Source organism: Triticum dicoccoides, chromosome 5A, assembly GCF_002162155.2.
Source record: "Triticum dicoccoides isolate Atlit2015 ecotype Zavitan chromosome 5A, WEW_v2.0, whole genome shotgun sequence".
In the NCBI taxonomy this organism is placed as follows: domain Eukaryota; kingdom Viridiplantae; phylum Streptophyta; class Magnoliopsida; order Poales; family Poaceae; genus Triticum; species Triticum dicoccoides.
Window position 1 is genome coordinate 604829924 of NC_041388.1, and position 20651 is coordinate 604850574.

At 46.9% G+C, this 20651-nt stretch overlaps 3 protein-coding genes and 1 long non-coding RNA gene across 4 annotated transcripts in view; 2 read left to right on the top strand and 2 right to left on the bottom strand.

The window, feature by feature from the left end:
- Positions 1–7095: 7095 nt before the first annotated feature.
- LOC119298039 (MLO-like protein 9) lies at positions 7096–11001 on the top strand. The gene is made up of 13 exons (XM_037575582.1): positions 7096–7242; positions 7343–7400; positions 7487–7830; positions 7916–8032; positions 8155–8215; positions 8325–8413; positions 8506–8580; positions 8663–8751; positions 9708–9757; positions 9847–9887; positions 10020–10229; positions 10322–10389; positions 10481–11001. Exons 1-13 carry the CDS (start codon positions 7111–7113, stop codon positions 10764–10766), a joined length of 1620 nt encoding a protein of 539 aa, XP_037431479.1. The 5' UTR covers positions 7096–7110; the 3' UTR covers positions 10767–11001.
- Positions 11002–12816: 1815 nt separating this feature from the next.
- On the bottom strand, positions 12817–13820 carry LOC119298040. Its single transcript, XR_005145793.1, has 3 exons — positions 13627–13820; positions 13106–13204; positions 12817–13016 (listed from the first exon to the last, which is right to left on the bottom strand). It is a non-coding gene; the product is annotated as an uncharacterized LOC119298040 (long non-coding RNA).
- Positions 13821–14751: 931 nt separating this feature from the next.
- On the top strand, positions 14752–16958 carry LOC119303305 (cytochrome c oxidase subunit 6a, mitochondrial-like). The gene is made up of 4 exons (XM_037580423.1): positions 14752–14941; positions 15059–15165; positions 15245–15287; positions 16719–16958. Exons 1-4 carry the CDS (start codon positions 14836–14838, stop codon positions 16754–16756), a joined length of 294 nt encoding a protein of 97 aa, XP_037436320.1. The 5' UTR covers positions 14752–14835; the 3' UTR covers positions 16757–16958.
- Positions 16959–19423: 2465 nt separating this feature from the next.
- Positions 19424–20651, bottom strand: part of LOC119303306 — a 3969-nt gene continuing 2741 nt past the window's right edge. Inside the window, exon 2 of the mRNA XM_037580424.1 lies at positions 19424–19848. Within this exon, the coding sequence (XP_037436321.1) occupies positions 19835–19848 (14 nt within the window). The 3' untranslated portion in view covers positions 19424–19834. The remainder of the gene's footprint in view (positions 19849–20651) is intronic.

Below are 20651 nucleotides of genomic sequence, written 5' to 3' on the forward strand. Positions count from 1 at the left end.
GATAGACCCTATGGCCGAGGCATAGGGTACGACACTCATCTTTTCTCTATCTTCTGCCGTGGTCGGGCATTGAGCCGTGCTCAATCTCGTACCTTGCAATACAGGCAAGAACCCCTTCTTTGACTGATCCATATTGAACTTCTTCAATATCTTGTCAAGGTACGTACTCTGTGAAAGACCAATGAGGCGTCTCGATCTATCTCTATAGATCTTGATGCCTAATATGTAAGCAGCATCTCCAAGATCCTTCATTGAAAAACACTTGTTCAAGTAGGCCTTTAGACTTTCCAAGAATTTTATATCATTTCCCATCAACAGTATGTCATCCACATACAATATGAGAAATGCTACAGAGCTCCCACTCACTTTCTTGTAAATGCAGCCTTCTCCATAAGTCTGCGTAAACCCAAACGCTTTGATCATCTCATCAAAACGAATGTTCCAACTCCGAGATGCTTGCACCAGCCCATAGATCGAGCCTTGGAGCTTGCATACCTTGTCAGCATTCTTAGGATCGACAAAACCTTCTGGCTGCATCATATACAATTCTTCCTTAAGGAAACCATTAAGGAATGTCGTTTTGACGTCCATTTGCCATATCTCATAATCATAGAATGCAACAATTGCTAACATGATTCGGATGGACTTCAGCTTCGCTACGGGTGAGAAAGTCTCATCATAGTCAACCCCTTGAACTTGTCAATAACCCTTAGCGACAAGTCGGGCTTTATAGATGGTCACATTACCATCCGCGTATGTCTTCTTCTTAAAGATCCATTTATTTTCTATGGCTCGCCGATCATCGGGCAAGTCAGTCAAAGTCCATACTTCGTTTTCATACATGGATCCTATCTCGGATTTCATGGCTTCCAGCCATTTGTCGGAATCTGGGCCCGCCATCGCTTCTTCATAGTTCGAAGGTTCACCGTTGTCTAACAACATGATTTCCAAGACAGGGTTGCCGTACCATTCTGGTGCGGAACGTGTCCTTGTGGACCTACGAAGTTCAGTAGCAACTTGATCTGAAGTTTCATGATCATCATCATTAACTTCCTCTCTAGTCAGTGCAGGCACCTCAGGAACATTTTTTGAGCTGCGCCACTCTCCGGTTCAAGAGGCAACACTTCATCTAGTTCTACTTTCCTCCCACTTACTTCTTTCGAGAGAAACTATTTCTCTAGAAAGGATCCATTCTTGGCAACAAAGATCTTTCCTTCGGATCTGAGGTAGAAGGTATACCCAATAGTTTCTTTAGGGTATCCTATGAAGACGCATTTTTCCGACTTGGGTTCGAGCTTTTCAGGTTGAAGTTTCTTGACATAAGCATCGCATCCCCAAACTTTTAGAAAAGACAGCTTAGGTTTCTTCCCAAACCATAATTCATACGGTGTCGTCTCAACGGATTTCGACGGAGCCCTATTTAAAGTGAATGCGGCAATCTCTAAAGTATAGCCCCAAAATGACAGCGGTAGATCAGTAAGGGACATCATAGATCGCACCATCTCCAATAGAGTGCGATTACGACGTTCGGACACACCATTACGCTGAGGTGTTCCAGATGGCGTGAGTTGTGAAACTATTCCACATTTCCTTAAGTGTGTGCCAAATTCGTGACTCAAGTATTCTCCCCCACGATGTGATCGCAAGAACTTGATTTTTCTGTCACGTTGATTCTCAACCTCACTCTAAAATTCCTTGAACTTTTCAAAGGTCTCAGACTTGTGTTTCATTAAGTAGACATACCCATATCTACTCAAGTCATCAGTGAGGGTGAGAACATAACGATAGCCACCGCGAGCCTCAACGCTCATTGGACCACACACATCACTATGTATGATTTCCAATAAGTTGGTTGCTCGCTCCATTGTTCCTGAGAACGGAGTCTTGGTCATTTCACCCATGAGGCATGGTTCGCACGTGTCAAATGATTCGTAATCAAGAGACTCCAAAAGTCCATCCGCATGGAGCTTCTTCATGCGTTTGACACCTATGTGACCAAGACGGCAGTGCCACAAGTATGTGGGACTATCATTATCAACCTTACATCTTTTAGTATTCACACTATGAATATGTGTAACATTACGCTCGAGATTCATTAAGAATAAACCATTCACCAGCGGGGCATGACCATAAAACATATCTCTCATATAAATAGAACAACCATTATTCTCGGATTTAAATGAGTAGCCATCTCGAATTAAACGAGATCCTGATATAATGTTCATGCTCAAAGCTGGCACTAAATAACAATTATTGAGGTTTAAAACTAATCCCGTAGGTAAATGTAGAGGCAGCGTGCCGACGGCGATCACATCAACCTTGGAACCATTCCCGACGCGCATCGTCACCTCGTCCTTCGCCAGTCTCCGTTTATTCCGCAGCTCCTGCTTTGAGTTACAAATGTGAGCAACCGCACCGGTATCAAATACCCAGGAGCTACTACAAGTACTGGTAAGGTACACATCAATTACATGTATATCACATATACCTTTAGTGTTGCCGGCCTTCTTGTCCGCTAAGTATTTGGGGCAGTTCCGCTTCCAGTGACCACTTTCCTTGCAATAAAAACACTCAGTCTCAGGCTTTGGTCCATTCTTTGGCTTCTTCCCGACAGCTTGCTTACCGGGCGCGGCAACCCCCTTGCCGTCCTTCTTGAAGTTCTTCTTACCCTTGCCTTTCTTAAACTTAGTGGTTCTATTAACCATCAACACTTGATGTTCCTTTTTGATCTCCACCTCCGCTGATTTCAGCATTGAATATACCTCAGGAATGGTCTTTTCTATCTCCTGCATATTGAAGTTCATCACAAAGCTCTTGTAGCTCGGTGGAAGCGACTGAAGGATTCTGTCAATGACCGCGTCATCCGGGAGATTAACTCCCAACTGAGTCAAGCGCTTATGCAACCCAGACATTTTGAGTATGTGCTCACTGACAGAACTATTTTCCTCCATTTTACAACTGAAGAACTTGTCGGAGACTTCATATCTCTCGACCCGGGCATGAGCTTGGAAAACCATTTTCAGCTCTTCGAACATCTCATATGCTTCGTGTTGCTCAAAACGCTTTTGGAGCCTCAGTTCTAAGCTGTAAAGCATGCCGCACTGAACGAGGGAGTAATCATCAGCACGTGACTGCCAAGCATTCATAACGTCTTGGTTCTCTGGGATGGGTGCGTCACCTAGCGGTACTTCTAGGACATAATCTTTCGTGGCTGCTATGAGGATGATCCTCAGGTTCCGGACCCAGTCCGTATAGTTGCTGCCATCATCTTTCAGCTTGTTTTTCTCTAGGAACGCGTTGAAGTTGAGGACAACGTGGGCCATTTGATCTACAAGACATATTGTAAAGATTTTAGACTAAGTTCATGATAATTAAGTTCATCTAATCAAATTATTCAATGAACTCCCACTCAGATAGACATCCCTCTAGTCATCTAAGTGAAACATGATCTGAGTCAACTAGGCCGTGTCCGATCATCACGTGAGACGGACTAGTTAACATTGGTGAACATCTTCATGTTGATCGTATCTTCTATACGACTCATGCTCGACCTTTCGGTCTTCCGTGTTCCGAGGCCATGTCTGTACATGCTAGGCTCATCAAGTCAACCTAAGTGTATTGCGTGTGTAAATCTGGCTTACACCCGTTGTATTCGAACGTTAGAATCTATCACACCTGATCATCACGTGGTGCTTCGAAACAACAAACCTTCGCAACGGTGCATAGTTAGGGGAAACATTTTCTTGAAATTATTACGAGGGATCATCTTATTTAAGCTACCGTCGTTCTAAGCAAATAAGATGTAAAACATGATAAACATCACGTGCAATCAAATAGTGACATGATATGGCCAATATCATTTGCTCCTTTTGATCTCCATCTTCGGGGCTCCATGATCATCGTTGTCACCGGCATGACACCATGATCTCCATCATCGTGTCTTCTTGAAGTTGTCTCGTCATCTATTCCTTCTACTACTATGGCTAATGCTTTAGCAATAAAGTAAAGTAATTACATGACGTTTATGTTGACACGCAGGTCATAAATAAATTAAGACAACTCCTATGGCTCCTGCCGGTTGTCATACTCATCAACATGCAAGTCGTGATTCCTATTACAAGAACATGATCAATCTCATACATCACATATATCATTCATCACATCCTTTTGGCCATATCACATCACACGGCACATGCTGCAAAAACAAGTTAGACGTCCTCTAATTGTTGTTGCAAGTTTTTACGTGGATGCTATAGGTTTCTAGCAAGAACGTTTCTTACCTACGCCAAAACCACAACGTGATATGCCAATTTCTATTTACTCTTCGTAAGGACCCTTTTCATCGAATCCGATCCGACTAAAGTGGGAGAGACAGATACCCGCTAGCCACCTTATGCAACTAGTGCATGTCAGTCGGTGGAACCAGTCTCACGTAAGCGTACGTGTAAGGTCGGTCCGGGCCGCTTCATCCCACGATGCCGCCGAATCAAGATAAGACTAGTAACGGCAAGCAAATTGACAAAATCGACGCCCACAACAACTTGTGTTCTACTCGTGCATAGAAACTACGCATAGACCTAGCTCATGATGCCACTGTTGGGGAACGTAGCAGAATTTAAAATTTTCTATGCATCACCAAGATCAATCTATGGAGTTATCTAGCAACGAGGGAAAGGGGAGTGCATCTACATACCCTTGTAGATCGCGAGTGGAAGCGTTCAAGAGAATGGGGCTGATGGAGTCGTACTCGTCGTGATCCAAATCACCGATGACCTAGCGCCGAACGGACGGCACCTCCGCGTTCAACACACGTACGGTTGGGAAGACGTCTCCTCCTTCTTGATCCAGCAAGGGGGAAGGAGAGGTTGATGGAGATCCAGCAGCACGACGGTGTGGTGGTGGAAACAACGGTGATCTCGGCAGGGCTTCGCCAAGCTCAGCGAGAGGGAGAGGTGTCACGGGAGGAAGAGGGAGGTGCCAGGGGCTAGGGTGCGGCTGCCCTTCCTCCCCCCACTATATATAGGGCCCCTAGGGGGCGCCGGCCCTAGAGATTGAATCTCAAGGGAGGCGGCGGCCAAGGGGGGTGGCTTGCCCCCCAAGCCAAGTGGGGCGCCCCCACCCCTAGGGTTTCCAACCCTAGGCGCAGGGGGAGGCCCAAGGGGGGCGCACCAGCCCACCAGGGGCTAGTTCCCTTCCCCACTTCAGCCCATGGGGCTCTCCGGGATAGGTGGCCCCACCCGGTGGACCCCCGGGACCCTTCCGGTGGTCCCGGTACAATACCGGTGACCCCTGAAACTTTCCCGATGGCCGAAACTGGACTTCCTATATATAATTCTTCACCTCCGGACCATTCCGGAACTCCTCGTGACGTCCGGGATCTCATCCGGGACTCCGAACAACTTTCGGGTTACCGCATACTAACATCTCAACAACCCCAGCGTCACTGAACCTTAAGTGTGTAGACCCTATGGGTTCGGGAGACACGCAGACATGACCGAGACGACTCTCCGGTCAATAACCAACAGCGGGATCTGGATACCCATGTTGGCTCCCACATGCTCCTCGATGATCTCATCGGATGAAGCACGATGTCGAGGATTCAATCAATCCCGTATACAATTCCCTTTGTCAATCGGTACGTTACTTACCCGAGACTCGATCGTCGGTATCCCAATACCTCGTTCAATCTCGTTACCGGCAAGTCACTTTACTCGTACCGTAATGCATGATCCCGTGATCAACCACTTGGTCACATTGAGCTCATTATGATGATGCATTACCGAGTGGGCCCAGAGATACCTCTCCGTCATACGGAGTGACAAATCCCAGTCTCGATTCGTGCCAACCCAACAGACACTTTCGGAGATACCCATGGTGCACCTTTATAGTCATCCAGTTACGTTGTGACGTTTGGCACACCCAAATCACTCCTACGGTATCCGGGAGTTGCACAATCTCATGGTCTAAAGAGATGATACTTGACATTCGTAAAAGCTATAGCAAACGAACTACACGATCTTTGAGCTATGCTTAGGATTGGGTCTTGTCCATCACATCATTCTCCTAATGGTGTGATCCCGTTATCAATGACATCCAATGTCCATATTGAGGAAATCATGACTATCCTTTGATCAACGAGCTAGTCAACTAGAGGCTCACTAGGGACGTGTTGTGGTCTATGTATTCACACATGTATTACGATTTCCGGATAACACAATTATAGCATGAACAATAGACAATTATCATGAACAAGAAAATATAATAATAACCATTTTATTATTGCCTCTAGGGCATATTTCCAACATTGAGTTGCTAAGGCATTTAAGGGCACCTACAATAGGGGCGCTTAGCCTAGGCGCTAGGATCAAATCCCTGGTCGTTACACCCAATTTCCCAGCCGTTTTTTCTAATTCCCAGCTAAGCCCAGGATGTGTCCTGGCATCGACTCCACTTCTTGCACCGGGCGCTATACCTTTTTTTCTTCCATGCCAGCACTCAAAACTGCATCGTATAAGCGCCTGTGCCTTGTCATTGCCAGGATGCTAAGACCGCTGCTATGAGATTATTTATTTCTTTTATTTCCTTAAGTGTCTATGCAAGCGCCCATGTATTGAACGTGCCTTAATATGCTTAGCGCCTCATCTAAGCATCTTTGCATTGGGAGGTCTTAATTTCCCATGTGAGCCTCTGTTACTCGGTGCGGCTGGAGCCGGGATGGTTGCAATTAGTGTCCACGTGTCGCGGACTGGATATATATAGCAGGAAATAAAGAGAAGAGAATTATTGACGGAGCGTGCGTGGTTCGCGCGCAGCCTCTGTCTGCAAATGAGCAGCTAGCGCTTTCTCCTCCGCTCACCACGCATGCACGCACGCGGAGCAAGAAGAACGGCGAATCTCCGACTCGATCGGCCATTGACGCCCTCTTCCTCCTCCTTGACCCCGTCTCCAGTTTATCTGCGCCACCCTCTCGCCCGTCTCCCTCCTTTGCCCGCCTCTCATCCCGGCCGTCTCAAGCCAGAACGCAACGGCCGGCCGCCTCAAGCCGGAACGCAACGGCCGGCGGCCGACGACCAGGCTAGCTAGCTAGCTCGGGTCGGCAGCAGAGCAAACATGAGCGGGGGAGGAGGGGGCGGCAACTCGAGGGAGCTCGACCAGACGCCGACATGGGCCGTCGCCTCCGTCTGCGGCGTCATCGTCCTCATCTCCATCCTCCTCGAGATGGGCCTCCACAAAGTCGGAGAGGTCCGTCAGTCAGACCATCCATGTCGTCCTGCCAAGCAATCTGCTTTTGTTTGCTCTGCTCACATGTATGCAAACGCATGGTGTTGGTTCGTTGTTTCAGTGGTTCGCGCACAGGAAGAAGAAGGCCATGGTGGAAGCCCTTGAGAAGGTCAAGGCAGGTGAGGAAGAAGGCACCATGGGTTGCCATCGATGGTCTATGAATTTACTGACACGTAACGACATGGATGCTGATGATGTGGTGCAGAACTGATGGTGCTGGGGTTCATCTCGCTGCTGCTGGTGTTCGGGCAGAGCTACATCATCAAGATTTGCATCTCCGAGGCTGCCGCCGACACCATGCTCCCATGCCGCCTCAAGAAGGCCACCGTCGAGGTCGAGATCGCCAAGGACGGCGGCCACGGCGCCCCCGCGGGCGGCGCCAAGGAGGAGCACGGCGCTAAGCAGCCGGAGGAGCATTTCAGCCTCGGCACCAATCCCTTCACCGCCACCTCCTTCAGCGTCCCCCACAGGATGCTCAGCGAGGCCACCTCCTTCAGCGTCCCCCACAGGATGCTCAGTGAGGCCAACATGAACACCAAATGCCCCCCGGTCAGCAGCACCAATCTCATCTAATCTTTGCATCCGGCAGTAAGACGAACGAATTCCATTCCTGAAACCGTTTCGTAAATTGCAGGGGAAGGTGTCCCTCATATCGATAAACGCTCTGCACCAGCTGCACATCTTCATCTTCTTCCTGGCCGTGTTCCATGTCTGCTACAGTGCCACCACCATGGCACTCGGCAGGGCCAAGGTTTCTCTAGGAATCCCATAATTGATCGCCGTTCTCTTCTTAACCATTAACTCGATCATCGCCTCATTGGCGGTGCGAGGCCACGAGGGACGCGTGATGATTTCATCATTAACTGATTGCAGATACGAGGATGGAAAGAGTGGGAAAAAGAAGCGGCCGGCCAAGATGAAGAAGTCACTAACGGTACATCATTTTACTCTCTCTCACTCACTCTTCAGAGCTATAAAACACAAGCACACACGTTGACGTTTTAATTTCCTCTGAGCTAACGGCGGCGCGATTGCTGCCGCAGATCCGTCGCAGTTCAGGTTTACGCACGAGACATCGTTCGTCAGGCAGCACATGAACGTCCTCAACAAGACCCCGGCGTCGTTTTACATCGTAAGCTATATTGACTAGCGAAATGTTTCCTTCAGGTAGAGCAAAATGCTTGCATCGTTTTACTGACCCATGGATGCAACCCTTGAGCGCAGAGCAACTTCTTCAGGCAGTTCTTTAGATCGGTCCGGAGGGCTGACTACTGCGCGTTGCGCCACAGCTTCGTCAACGTAAGTACTAAGGCAGCATGTCGGCTAGAAATCCTTCATCTTGCTGCTGAATGGTGGAGTAATTATGGTCTTGCTGTTGCAGGTTCATTTGGCTCCTGGCAGCAAGTTTGATTTCCAGAAGTACATCAAGAGGTCTCTCGAGGATGATTTCAAGGTCATCGTCGGGATCAGGTGGACGGAAAGAACTCATTTCACCAATTTTATGGGGAAAAATAGGCTTTTGTTCCGCTTTATAGATAAAGCCACATTGTCGAATGGTACAAAGTCACGTGTAAAAGGATGGACGCGACACCCCGCTCCCCCCCGGTTGCAAGTTAAAGCCCACCATGGCCGGGGCCTAAATGTCGAGATCTGGGCACGACCCCTACCGCCATCCACGCCGCCAAAGGAAACTACTAGTACCGTTGTTGCATTGCTCACTAGAGAGCTAACTGTGCACCCTGCCATCCATGTCCATGTCCACCAAAGGAACCCACCACACCCCTTCTGAAGCCCCAGAATGGCACTAGCCCGCAGCATCATCTGATCTGGCTGGGGCTGAGATCACCGGCAACCCCACCCATCCACGCTCAGATCTGGCTGAGAAACCCATCCCACGAGCGCACTAGAGCGTCATAGCTCGCCTGTCATGACAAACCCAACCTAGGTCGACGACACCGGCCCTACCCCAGTCATGTGCAAGAAATGGACCTGGGACGGCGCTCCCGACCATGCACTAGACGAGATGGTTGGTGACCAACCAATGGCGGCTGAGGAAAACAAACCGGCAACGACACATCGGGCTAGGGTTAGGTTGCGGTCCTCACCCCAAATCACCGCAAGGGTATCCAGGGTAGGGAGAAAATGGACTCATCGTCGGCATGGGACTCACGGGGCTTTTTCCGGCATTGTCGGACGGTCTTGCCAGTGGTGGGGAGGTGCTCCAAGAACGGGGCCGCAGCCCGCTCGTACCTAATAATTTTAATATTTTATCCTGCCTAATATCAACGTGCGAGTAATATTTTGCCTGATATTAATGTGCAATAAAATCAATATCTTGCCTAGCAGTGCATTGCACATACACAACTACTAGTAAAAAAAGCAAAAAACTGAATCTCTTATCGTTGTGGTTTTTTTTTTTTTGGCAGCCCTATTCTGTGGGCGTCTGCACTCACCTTCCTGCTCATCAACATCAACGGTGAGTGAATCATCATCTAACTAGTACACTCATTGAACGAACCACTCCATGGTATTGATTCCCTCTCGATCGACACCGAATGATTTCAGGGCTGCACAGCATGCTCTGGATATCCATCATGCCGCTGGTGGTAAGTCGATCTCTCTCTCTCGGCCTGATTAATCATGCGTCGTCATGCATTACCATCAATGATTGATGGAGTATAACATTTACAACATACTACAAATTGGTGGATGGTTTTGATGGGCGTGGACGGTGGCAGATCATCCTGCTGGTGGGCACGAAGCTGCAGGGGATCATCTGCCGGATGGCGATCGACATCACGGAGCGGCACGCGGTGATCCAGGGGATCCCGCTGGTGCAGGTCAGCGACAGCTACTTCTGGTTCAGCCGCCCCACCTTCGTCCTCTTCCTCATCCACTTCACCCTCTTCCAGAACGGCTTCCAGATCATCTACTTCCTCTGGATCCTGGTAAATTCCCTCCTCCGTCCCACCATCCATCTCGTCGACGATCAATTTAACGGCTCGATTTGATTTCGTTTGGTTTGATTTGATGCGTGCAGTACGAGTACGGGATGGATTCCTGCTTCAACGACTCCAAGAAGCTCGTCTTCGCGCGGCTCTGCCTCGGGTAAGCCGACCAGCCAGATCTCTGGCTCGCATCGATCCATCCATCCATCCATGGGACTGATACGATCTTGTCCGGCGGTGTATGCATGCAGGGCGGTGGTGCAGGTGCTGTGCAGCTACGTGACGCTGCCGCTCTACGCGCTGGTGTCGCAGATGGGGACCACCATGAAGCAGTCCATCTTCGACGACCAGACCTCCAAGGCGCTCAAGAGCTGGCGCGCCGGCGTCAAGAAGAAGCCGGCGGCCAACTCCAAGCACGGCTCCGGATCGCCCTCGGGGAGCCCGCGCGCCGGCAGCCCCAAGGCCGGCGACGAAGGCAGCACCGCCGGCATCGCGCTCACGCAGAAGCAAGGCCAGGGCGACGACGGCGCGCCATGATATCATATGTACGCGCCCCAGGATCCATGACCCATGATCCATTCGAGTACACTGTTTGATTCTTTGTACCAGTACGTAGCAGCAAGCAAACACGTCTATACATGTGTGTCAGTGTATATGTATATGCATCTGTGCATAGTTTACGTAGGACACGCAGGAAGGGAGGAGTTGCATCTTTTTTCTTGTTATTATCACTTCTACAATTTAATTTAACTAGGGCCGGTGTTGTTGTATTCATGTCGACTAATCATTTGCTAACTTGAAAGGTGTGATTGCAGTTCAAACAGATATGAATGACGTTGTCAGCACTTCGGTTATTGTACTCCTTTGGTTTGCTTATGTTTTTCATTTTCATTTTCATTTCCACTCGAGCTCAAATGCATGCGTTCACAACTTCAAATTGATTGTCGAATTTGGTTTTTTCTAGCTCCCAACTGAAGTTTAATTGACATGTCTGTAGAACGTCTCTTCTCCAGGATACTGTGTGTTTTTTTCAAACCTTTGAAATATATTTTTCACTTGTTATTCACCGGTTTTCGCTCTGTATATTAGGGCATCTTCAAGGCGGACCCACAAACCGCCCGCATACGTCCGGACCATAATGTCCGGACGGCAGAAGCCATCCAACGCGGGCCTGCATCGGTCCGCGGCACGGTCCGGACGCGTTTTCTCTCATAAATTGAAGTCAAAATGTGGGGAGCTTTGCGGGAGTCCGGACAGCAAACACGTATGACTCCGACACCCCGGCCCACCCAACCCTCCCTTCCGGTCCCTTTTTCTTCCACTCCGCCCCTTCTTCCTCTTACTTTGCATCCGCGCCATCCATCTCCGCCGTCACTGATGTACACCTCTGACTGCCACAAAGCCATTGTCGGACGCCCACAACCAGCACCGACGCGCCCGCTTGCCTCTACGATGGCACTGCCCACCATGCAGCCATTTGTACCCAGGTACACTCCGTCCCCCGTCGACGTCCTCCAATATGGCAGACACCATGCTCCGCATGTGTTCGGGCATATGCCATCGAGCTTATTTTCGAATAGTGTGTTGTTTTTTAGAGTACGAAAAATGGTAGCTGCTCGACCATGGAGGATGAGTTGTTATGCGATGCATGGTTGGCCGTATCCGCGGATTTCATATGCAAGAGCAGATGGGAGGCCTACTGGCAGTATACCTGCCCATATGTCGGGCCGGGCCTAACAAAGGCCGTAGCAGAAAACCTAGGCCCGACCGTCGGGCCTAGATCTCATGCTCAAGCCCTTCCCATCAGTAAAAAAGCCCGTCGGGGCTCAGGCTGGCCCCCTTTCCTAAAACGCAAATATTGCAAGTCCAAGCCCGGCCCGACCATCGGGCCTAGATCTCAGGCCTAGGCCTGGCCCGTGGGCAAGACCGGGCTGAGTATCCCATGACCAGGTATATCTGGCAGCAAGTGCATGAATCGTTTCACGCATGAAAGCACATTGAGCCCTACGACATGTACATCATTCAACAACGCAATGTGAGATAGTTATCATATAGCTGATACGCTATCCAGACCAGCATCACCTAGTTTCGTAGCATGGTTCATCAACTGAAGGCAAGGTGGCCATTTCACGTGGGAGAGGACGAGATCATAAGTTTTGGTTCCTCTTGCTCAGCTTGTTGATTGATTTGTTCACTCAATGTTGGTCTACACATTATGTAGCCCGCATGCGCTGCCATGATCTACCATAGGACAGAGGGTAGCCATTTACATGCACACACTGTTGGATGAAGTTGAAGGGGAGTACGTGTGAGAGGGCATGATCCATTGATGAAAAACTAGTTGGACATCTGGTTAATCTAGTCGAATTTAAGATATTGTTGTACTAAACTTAATTTGCAATCTATGTATGAATGATTTGTGCTATTTTCTATCTAAACTTTGATAAATATCGGCATGTTTGCATGAATTTCACCCGGTTAGTTCAAATGCGGATTGAAATGTATGAGGGCAGCGTTGGAATCTGTGCCCGCGGACGGATGCGGGAGGAACAACCATGGTGTCCCTTTCTGACAAATACAGTGATATTTTCGGAGGTGTCCTGCGTATGTTGCAACAAAGGTCTAAATTGAGATTCATGACTATGAGTTGGCTGACACAAACTTTACATACAGGAAGGGAGCTATGTACCACAAAATCATGAATTCCTGCAAAATTATTTCATCGACCTCCAGACTCAAGAGCATTAAAGGGCACAGAACTAGTGACTGTGAATCGACGAAGGTAGCCTGCAAAATAACATGTGTTTGTCAAGAACCAGCAAGAGCGAAATCGAGGAACGCCTTAAATTCGTCATGTTTCAACATCATATTTTTACCTGTTCTTGGTCCTAAGGAAGATCTTGGAGAGAGTTTCAGATCATGGCAGGTCTTCTTCAAGTGTCATGGCAGGATGGATAGGACTGTGCCTTGAGTTCCTGCAACAAACAATATTTTCTGTTAAAGCATTGTTTCGAATTGTCATAACTACATGGCAGCTCCAGAACATAAGAGAACATTCCAAGTACAAATTTCAATGCAGAGTGTGTTGTCCAGAGCAATGAATGTTAGACCAACATCGAAACAAAAAATCACAGATTTATCAGCTGGCTCAAAAAAAAAATTTACTTCTCTTCCCCATAGAATACTTGGGAAACAAGGTACATGGTGATTGCATCACAACTAAAATAACAAGACGACTACAGAACAATGCAAAATAATATGCCCACTAACAGAAGTTGGCCTGCAGCAATTGCAGACAATATAGTACAGAAAAACAAGCAAGCAAAGCATAACTACAATTTTGTTTGATCCATTACTAGCCGAAAAGCAAGCAAGGCAAAAATATAATTGTAATTACCTTTTCGCCTCTTCTCGCGAGGCAAAATGGATCACCGATCAAAGATTCTTCTGGCTGTAATCTTTCTTTAACCCGAGACACGACAAGTATGTTTCTGCAGAGCAGATAGGTGGTGAGACATCAAAATTTGCGATGCAGCGCCATTGTCATCAACCATCTAGCTTTATTTCTCCGCCGAAAGAAGGCAATTAGCTTCGGTCGATCCATGCGAAAATGAGGAGGGCAATGATAACAAGGGTATGTTACAGTGCAAATGATTGGCACCACTCTCTTAGCTACTTTTATTTTGGAAGACATTAGAGAAATGTGCAACAGATAGCATGGACATTCGTCGCAGAGTGTGAGACGGGGCAATTAAATAGCCACAACACAGAATGAGAAACATATTCATCAGTCCATTGCACTCACGTTTTGTTATATAACCAGCGTCCAACTATTATACAATCAAATCAGGGCGCGGTGTAACTTAAGTCAGTATACACCACACAGAGGGCAGAGAAATCATAACTAACTAAGCCAAGCAGGAGCCAGTCAGCCAGACAAACCAAGAAAAATCTTGGTTCCTGACGACAAATCATCGCAGCATTCCAAGCAATCGAACCAGGATCAATGCCACGGGGAAAGGAAACAGAAGTTCAAGAGCACTAACCCCCTCTTCCCGTCACTCCCTCCTCCTCCTTGCCCCCGCCCTGCTCCGCTCAGATCACGCGGCCTAGCAATATTGGACGACCAGATCTCAGTACTGATGATGAAGAAAAATCAAGAACTAGTACGAACTACTGCACACTAACCGCTGAGAGGAGGAGAGGGGGGAGAGGGACGTCGGCGACGAGTCGTTGAGGTCACTGCAAGTCACCTGAGCTCGCGCAGCCGCTCCACTTCACCTCGGGGTCGTCTCCTCCAAGTGGTCGGAGAGAAGCACGCCGCCGCCCGCCTGAGGCAGAGGAAAACTGGAGAGAGAGGAGGAGCAGGAGGAACGAGTTCTCTTTTTTTTTTTGAAAAAAGGAGGAGGAACGAGTCGTCTTCTCTTTTCGGTGGTGAACGGGCTACGCGGGCCCATTCGCAAGCCCGAAACACAGCAGCGGCCCACCAAAAACTAGCGGAATAAAAACAGCACGCGCACGAACCAGGTCAGGTCAGACACCGAACGCGAGCGAGCCAGCCAAATCGACCCCCGTTCCCCGAAAGCAGCGGCACCACCACCCACCCATGGCTTCCCTGGCGGCGAGATCCGGCCTCCGCTCGCTGGCGGCGCGCGCCAGGGCCCCGGCCACGGGCGGACGCCGCATGTCCTCCTCCGCCCACGACGACGCCTGTCCGTACACCTCGCGAACCCTACCTCCCTCTCTTTTGCCCGTGCGCCCCGATTCGATCGGCCGTTTGACGCGGATTTGCGGGTTTTTCTCGTTTGATTGATGGTGATGCCTCGCAGATGAGACGGCCAAGTGGGAGAAGATCACCATCATGGGGGCCGTCACCTGCACCCTCCTGGCGGCCTGGAACCTCTCCAAGGGCCACCCCCACTTCGACGAGCCGCCGGTCAGATCTCTTGCCTCTCGTGTATTTCGGCTTCTGTGGTGGCCGTGGCCTGAGTCTGATTTGTTTTCTCGTGTTGCAGGCCTACCCATACCTGCACATCCGCAACAAGGAGTTCCCCTGGGGTATGGGTTTTCTACCCCCCTTTCTTCCTGTGCCCATTTCAACTCGTACTTTTGTAGTTTCCTCCTTGATTTGACTGTCTGCGATGTGATTTTTATGAAAAGTGACCTTGTTTGATTGGATGCCGTGTGCTTTGGCTTAAAATGGGTAATATTTGTATGCTGATTGTTCTAATGTATGGCGGCATTTCGTGTGATGGGTTTCACATTTCCTTCTAGGTAGATGGTGTGTATCATTTATTAGTTGGACTCAGCTGTGCATAGCTCACTGAAGTACTGAATAATGTTAATGATTATTCTTTTTTGCGGGAGGGATAATGTTAATGATTCGCATATAGCTAATTTGAAATTAGCTATGAGCAGTTATCCTGTTCTACCAATTTAGAAGAATTGTTTCAGTGTATACTGTAATAAGTGTTTTTGGGGGGTGCGGTGGTGTTTAGGTCATTATTGTGATCTATCCAAGTGATGTCGTTTTTCTATCCTGGAAGTCCTCAAAGAGCAGTATAAATTTTACCGACCCATTAAATCATTACCTTAATTCCCCGAAAAAAAGAATCATTACCTTAATTTCTGCTCTATGCCACATCAAGCAGTTTATTTGTGACTTCATGAATGACTTCTGTACGAAAGGATTTTCGCTTAGCTGGGTTCCTTGAATGTTTGCGAGTCTCTTTCTCACCTTAACCTATTTAATGGATTTTCATGCTTACACTTTTTAGCATTTGGGTATGAAGTTTAAGAAAGGCATATGGTCAATGCAGAGTTCCATGTTGGACCATAGAACTTCTTTAGAAACAAAGTGCAAAGCTCTTCTTAGATAGACAAGTTCTTAGAATATTAACTGGAAAACTCTCCTTGCACCTTTTGATGCAAATCATTTCAACACGTGCTTTGTACATGCTCCGACTGTCTGACCACAAATTTACTGTACTCTGTGATAGAGCTTGATGAATACAGATTATACTTGCATCATGCTTTAGATGTTCATTGAACTGTACAAAGTTACAAACTTCTGCTACAGCCTCTTGTTTGTTGGGATGTATTTCTTCAGTCTTGTAAACAATTAACCTAATCCAGTGTGTTGCTTTTTGTTGTTGTTGAGCTGAGTGTGTTGCTTATTAGTGCCATTTCTGTGTGCTCAACTACTTACTGTGTTTGTGTGATCTATTCACTCAACTACCCAAGTATATTGGTTGGACTTTTTTTCCCATCAAAACAAAGACTGTTACTAGGTTAATTTAATCAGGTCTTATACAACATAAAGAAGTTAGGCTATAAATAGTTTGCATGACTGTTATACTTTTGTGCCTGCTAAATGTTAAGCAGGGGGTTATCGTATTGATTGCACACTTGCACTTAGTACCAGTTTATGCTATCGATTATGTTTTGCATATTTCTTATTCTCACATGTCTTAAAATTCCACGTTGCAGGACCCAATGGCCTGTTTGAGGTCAAGCACGACCATTGAGTACTGAATAGTGCATCATAAGAAGTCGGTGAATGCTTCAGTAAAATTCTCTGGTTGTTCCAGTGGTTTTTTTATTTTCATTGCGATCTATTTGTGGCAAGAAATAAGAAAGACAAACTCTTGTGTTGACAATCCGGAATTGGCTGAATTGTGTCTACCCTGTTTTCACATCAATGATATATGTGAGCCGATTGACTTGTCTTGCCCAGTCTCACACACCGGTCATTATAATACTCCAGTGATAGCTCAGCTATCTGGATGAAATTCTGGCCCGATACATACATATTCACCTCCTAATGCTTGCGATATTTTTTTAAAATTTTGTTTCCGTTGTTTTAGAAGTGGATTATGGTTGCTTATGTAGCGAGTAAGGTGACACGAGATAAGACGGCCATTAAAGCAGTTTTAAGACCACACAAAACTTGCTTTGGTTATTATAAACTATTGCTGCAAATCAAATACTGTGATGTTTGCTATAAGATCATTTAGATCACTACTACGGTGGGAGTACTAGTGAATTATTGAATTTGCAACCAGCTTTTGGTTCTTGTAAAGTATTGCTGCTAGCTAACCAAATGCTCAAAGGTAGTTAAAGAGAATCTATTGTATCTCGTGAAGTAAACATGGCTCTGGGGCAATACATAAGGATGGTCACAATGGGGAGGAACTTAGGAGTAACATCACACGCTCCAATACAACTTTGCTTATGTGTCACATATTTAATGAAGAGAGAGGTGCTTGTGGTAACTAGCTAAGTTACCGGAACATCATACACTCCAAAAAACAATGAGTCTATAACCTAATAAATACATTGTTGCATGACACTACATAGAGGGTGTTTGGATCACTAGTGACTAGAGACTAGTAGTAGTCACTTTTAGTCAGTAAACCTGCAAACACCCCAGACTAATGGGTGACTAAAACTAGTGTAGTCCCTAGTCACCCCACCCCCAACTAAAAGTGACTAAAGTCTCTTCTCTAATTAATTGGCGGGCCCATCCTGTTGCGGGCACAAGGGAGAGAACAGAGATAAATGGAAGGGAGAGAGAAGAATTTAATACTGAGACATTTAATGCTGACTAGTAGTAGTCACCTTCTAAACAGGGCTTGACTAGAAACTTTTAGTCTGACTACTACTAGTCACATGACTAGAGAGTATCCAAACACCCTCATGGATGTTCCTACCCACTGTGGAGGTAGTAACATAGTCTAGGAAAGTGTGTAAGTTACTAGACTATGTTCTTGCCCATTGTGACTAGCTAATCTAATACAGTACCTTGGTAGGATAGAAGAGAAAGAAAGCAATGTAGTCTGCAAGAACGTCGTCTCCGCAGCATCTTGGTGGGCGACATTGCCATGAGTTGTCAAGCCGGTTTGTTTGCTGCCCCGGTGCGATGAACAATGTTGAAGAAACCTTCTCATCTAATGTTGTGTCCACATAGGATTCATAGGCCAGACGAGAGCAGCAGAAAATCGGGGGACCTCGTCTTGTACGCCTGTACGTACAGAAGAACCGCGACAGGCTTCAGAATCGGCAACCCAAACGGAGCGGCCAGTGTTAGGAATTACTCCCTCTGTCTCATAATATAAAAATGTTTTTCAAGTTAACATAGCTTGAAAAACGTTTTTATATTATGGGACAGATGGAGTAACTAATTAGAATAATTAGGGAATAATTTCTAATTTGTCTAAACCGTCATTGGGCAACAGTCGCATTGATTCAATCGTGACTCTTCGTAAAGGCGTCCGTGCCCTTTGGGCATGTATAAATAGTTCATCATCATCATCAATAAAGAATCTGGTTCATTCTTTCAATCACTTTCAATTCTAAACACATTATCAGCATGCTCCCGAGAACGATTTGGCGTGAGAAAAAACGATGGGAGGCAGCGTTCTCGACACAGTCCGAGAGACCACCCGGCGGAGCGTTCGTCCATGCCGCGGCGAGGACCCTCGTACTCGCCACACTCGACGAAATCCAACTCGAACCCCAGAACATATCGATCTTGACTCTGTCTTTCCAGTCACACCATCCCACGTTTCAGGCTTTCAGCTCCATTGAGTTCAGTCATATACAAATGATCTCACATTTTACAAATATAATTTGGGTTTGTTTAGAACACATCTAGATACGTCCTAGTTATTGCACATCTAAATGACTTAATTAGCACAAAAAGAAAAAGGAAACAAAAAAGAAAACACTCAACGAATCTCCATGTAAGATCAATGGCACGGGACTTTTTTTCTTGAAAAGAAGGCAAAAGTTTTGCCTCATTCATTAATTAATAAGAGAGTTGCCCAGTTAATTGCAGAAAACCAGACGAAAACCGTTACAACTTGACGACGGAATGCAACCAAGCCACAACCCCATGAAGCAAGCGGACTACTCCCAAATCATGAGCCCACAAAACCACAAGAGCAAACATGAAAACACGCCCAACACGCTAACCCTACCAACTGCCGGCATATGGAACGCAACCTCACAGAATTGCTCCCCACAAAATAAGCATCATCACCATCATCAAGCAACTGCCGACAACTTTCTTATAGCGTCACTCTTCTTGCTTCTGCATTTATCTGATTTCTGCTTCAAGATGCTGGCACGGGACTTGAATGTGCAATACTTATGACACATCTAGATGTGCTTTAGCTGCCCACCACATGGTAGAATCAAGACCTGATCCCACATCTTACAGATATAATTATGTCCATACTACATGCTGCATTGTGTTTTCTTTTCCTGAAATATTTACTTACATGCAGCATCAGCTGCATTAAGCTCAGCCACATACAAACAGGTAAACGAAGGCCCGCAGACAACAAATGGGCACTACTTTGATCTTACATCTTACAAATACATACAAACAGGTAAGCAAAGGCCCGCAGACAACAAGTGGGCACTACTTTGATCTTACATCTTACAAATGCATACTATTGTCCCTCATTACATCACATGCTGTACTTTTTCATTTATATACTCGCTGCATCCCCGCATGGCTGTTCCTGGAAAATGCCATATCCTACGACTCTGCATCCATATCTGCGTCTCCAACTCTCCATGTTCCATATCAGTGCTTCTTAGATGGCTATGTCTAGAAGCATAAAAGTCAGACAATTAGCAACAGTTATGATGAAGAGACAAATGGAGAACAAAAGGCCACAATGAGACAATTAGAAATATCTCATATAACTCATTTTTATTATATATGTGTTATAACTCACTCTTTACAGTACCAGCAATAGATTTTGAAAAGCCACATATGTTGTAAAATGCAAAGAATATTCATAAAAGTAGCATATTTAGCTACCTTCGGATGGAGAATTTAGCTACCAAGAAGAAAAACATGTCCTATAACTTTTTTCATGTAAGATCATCCCTTGTCATGTCAAGCAAACAACACTATGCCAAAACAATAAAGTCTAGCAGAAAATTGATGTCAGGTATTCTTTTATTTTCGCGAATACGCAAAGCTTGCATATCATTCCATTGATAGAAGTTAGAGCACGGACGCAAGAGGCGTGAACATGGTGCCCAGAGCAGAGATACAAGGAATGCTCGGCCCAAACAGAGAAAGCACAGCTAAACTCACCGCCCTTGGAAGCAACCCAAACCAACAACTAGATGACCAACATCTCCAAATCCAGAACCGAGGACGCCGCGAGCAAACAAGACAGCGCCTTAACGAAGGAGAACGACACCGAGATGGCGTCGCCGTCCGATCCAAATAACCGGACCAAGGGTTTCCCCTGATGCTAGAAGAGGGCCACAGATGAAGGCCATGGCAGTGCCTGCAAGAAGGGGACGGCACCCGCGGGTCGCCGCTGCCAGCATAGGATGCAGGGATGCAATCCCAAGCCGTCAGAGCACAAATCAGAGAAGAGGAAGTCGGGCATA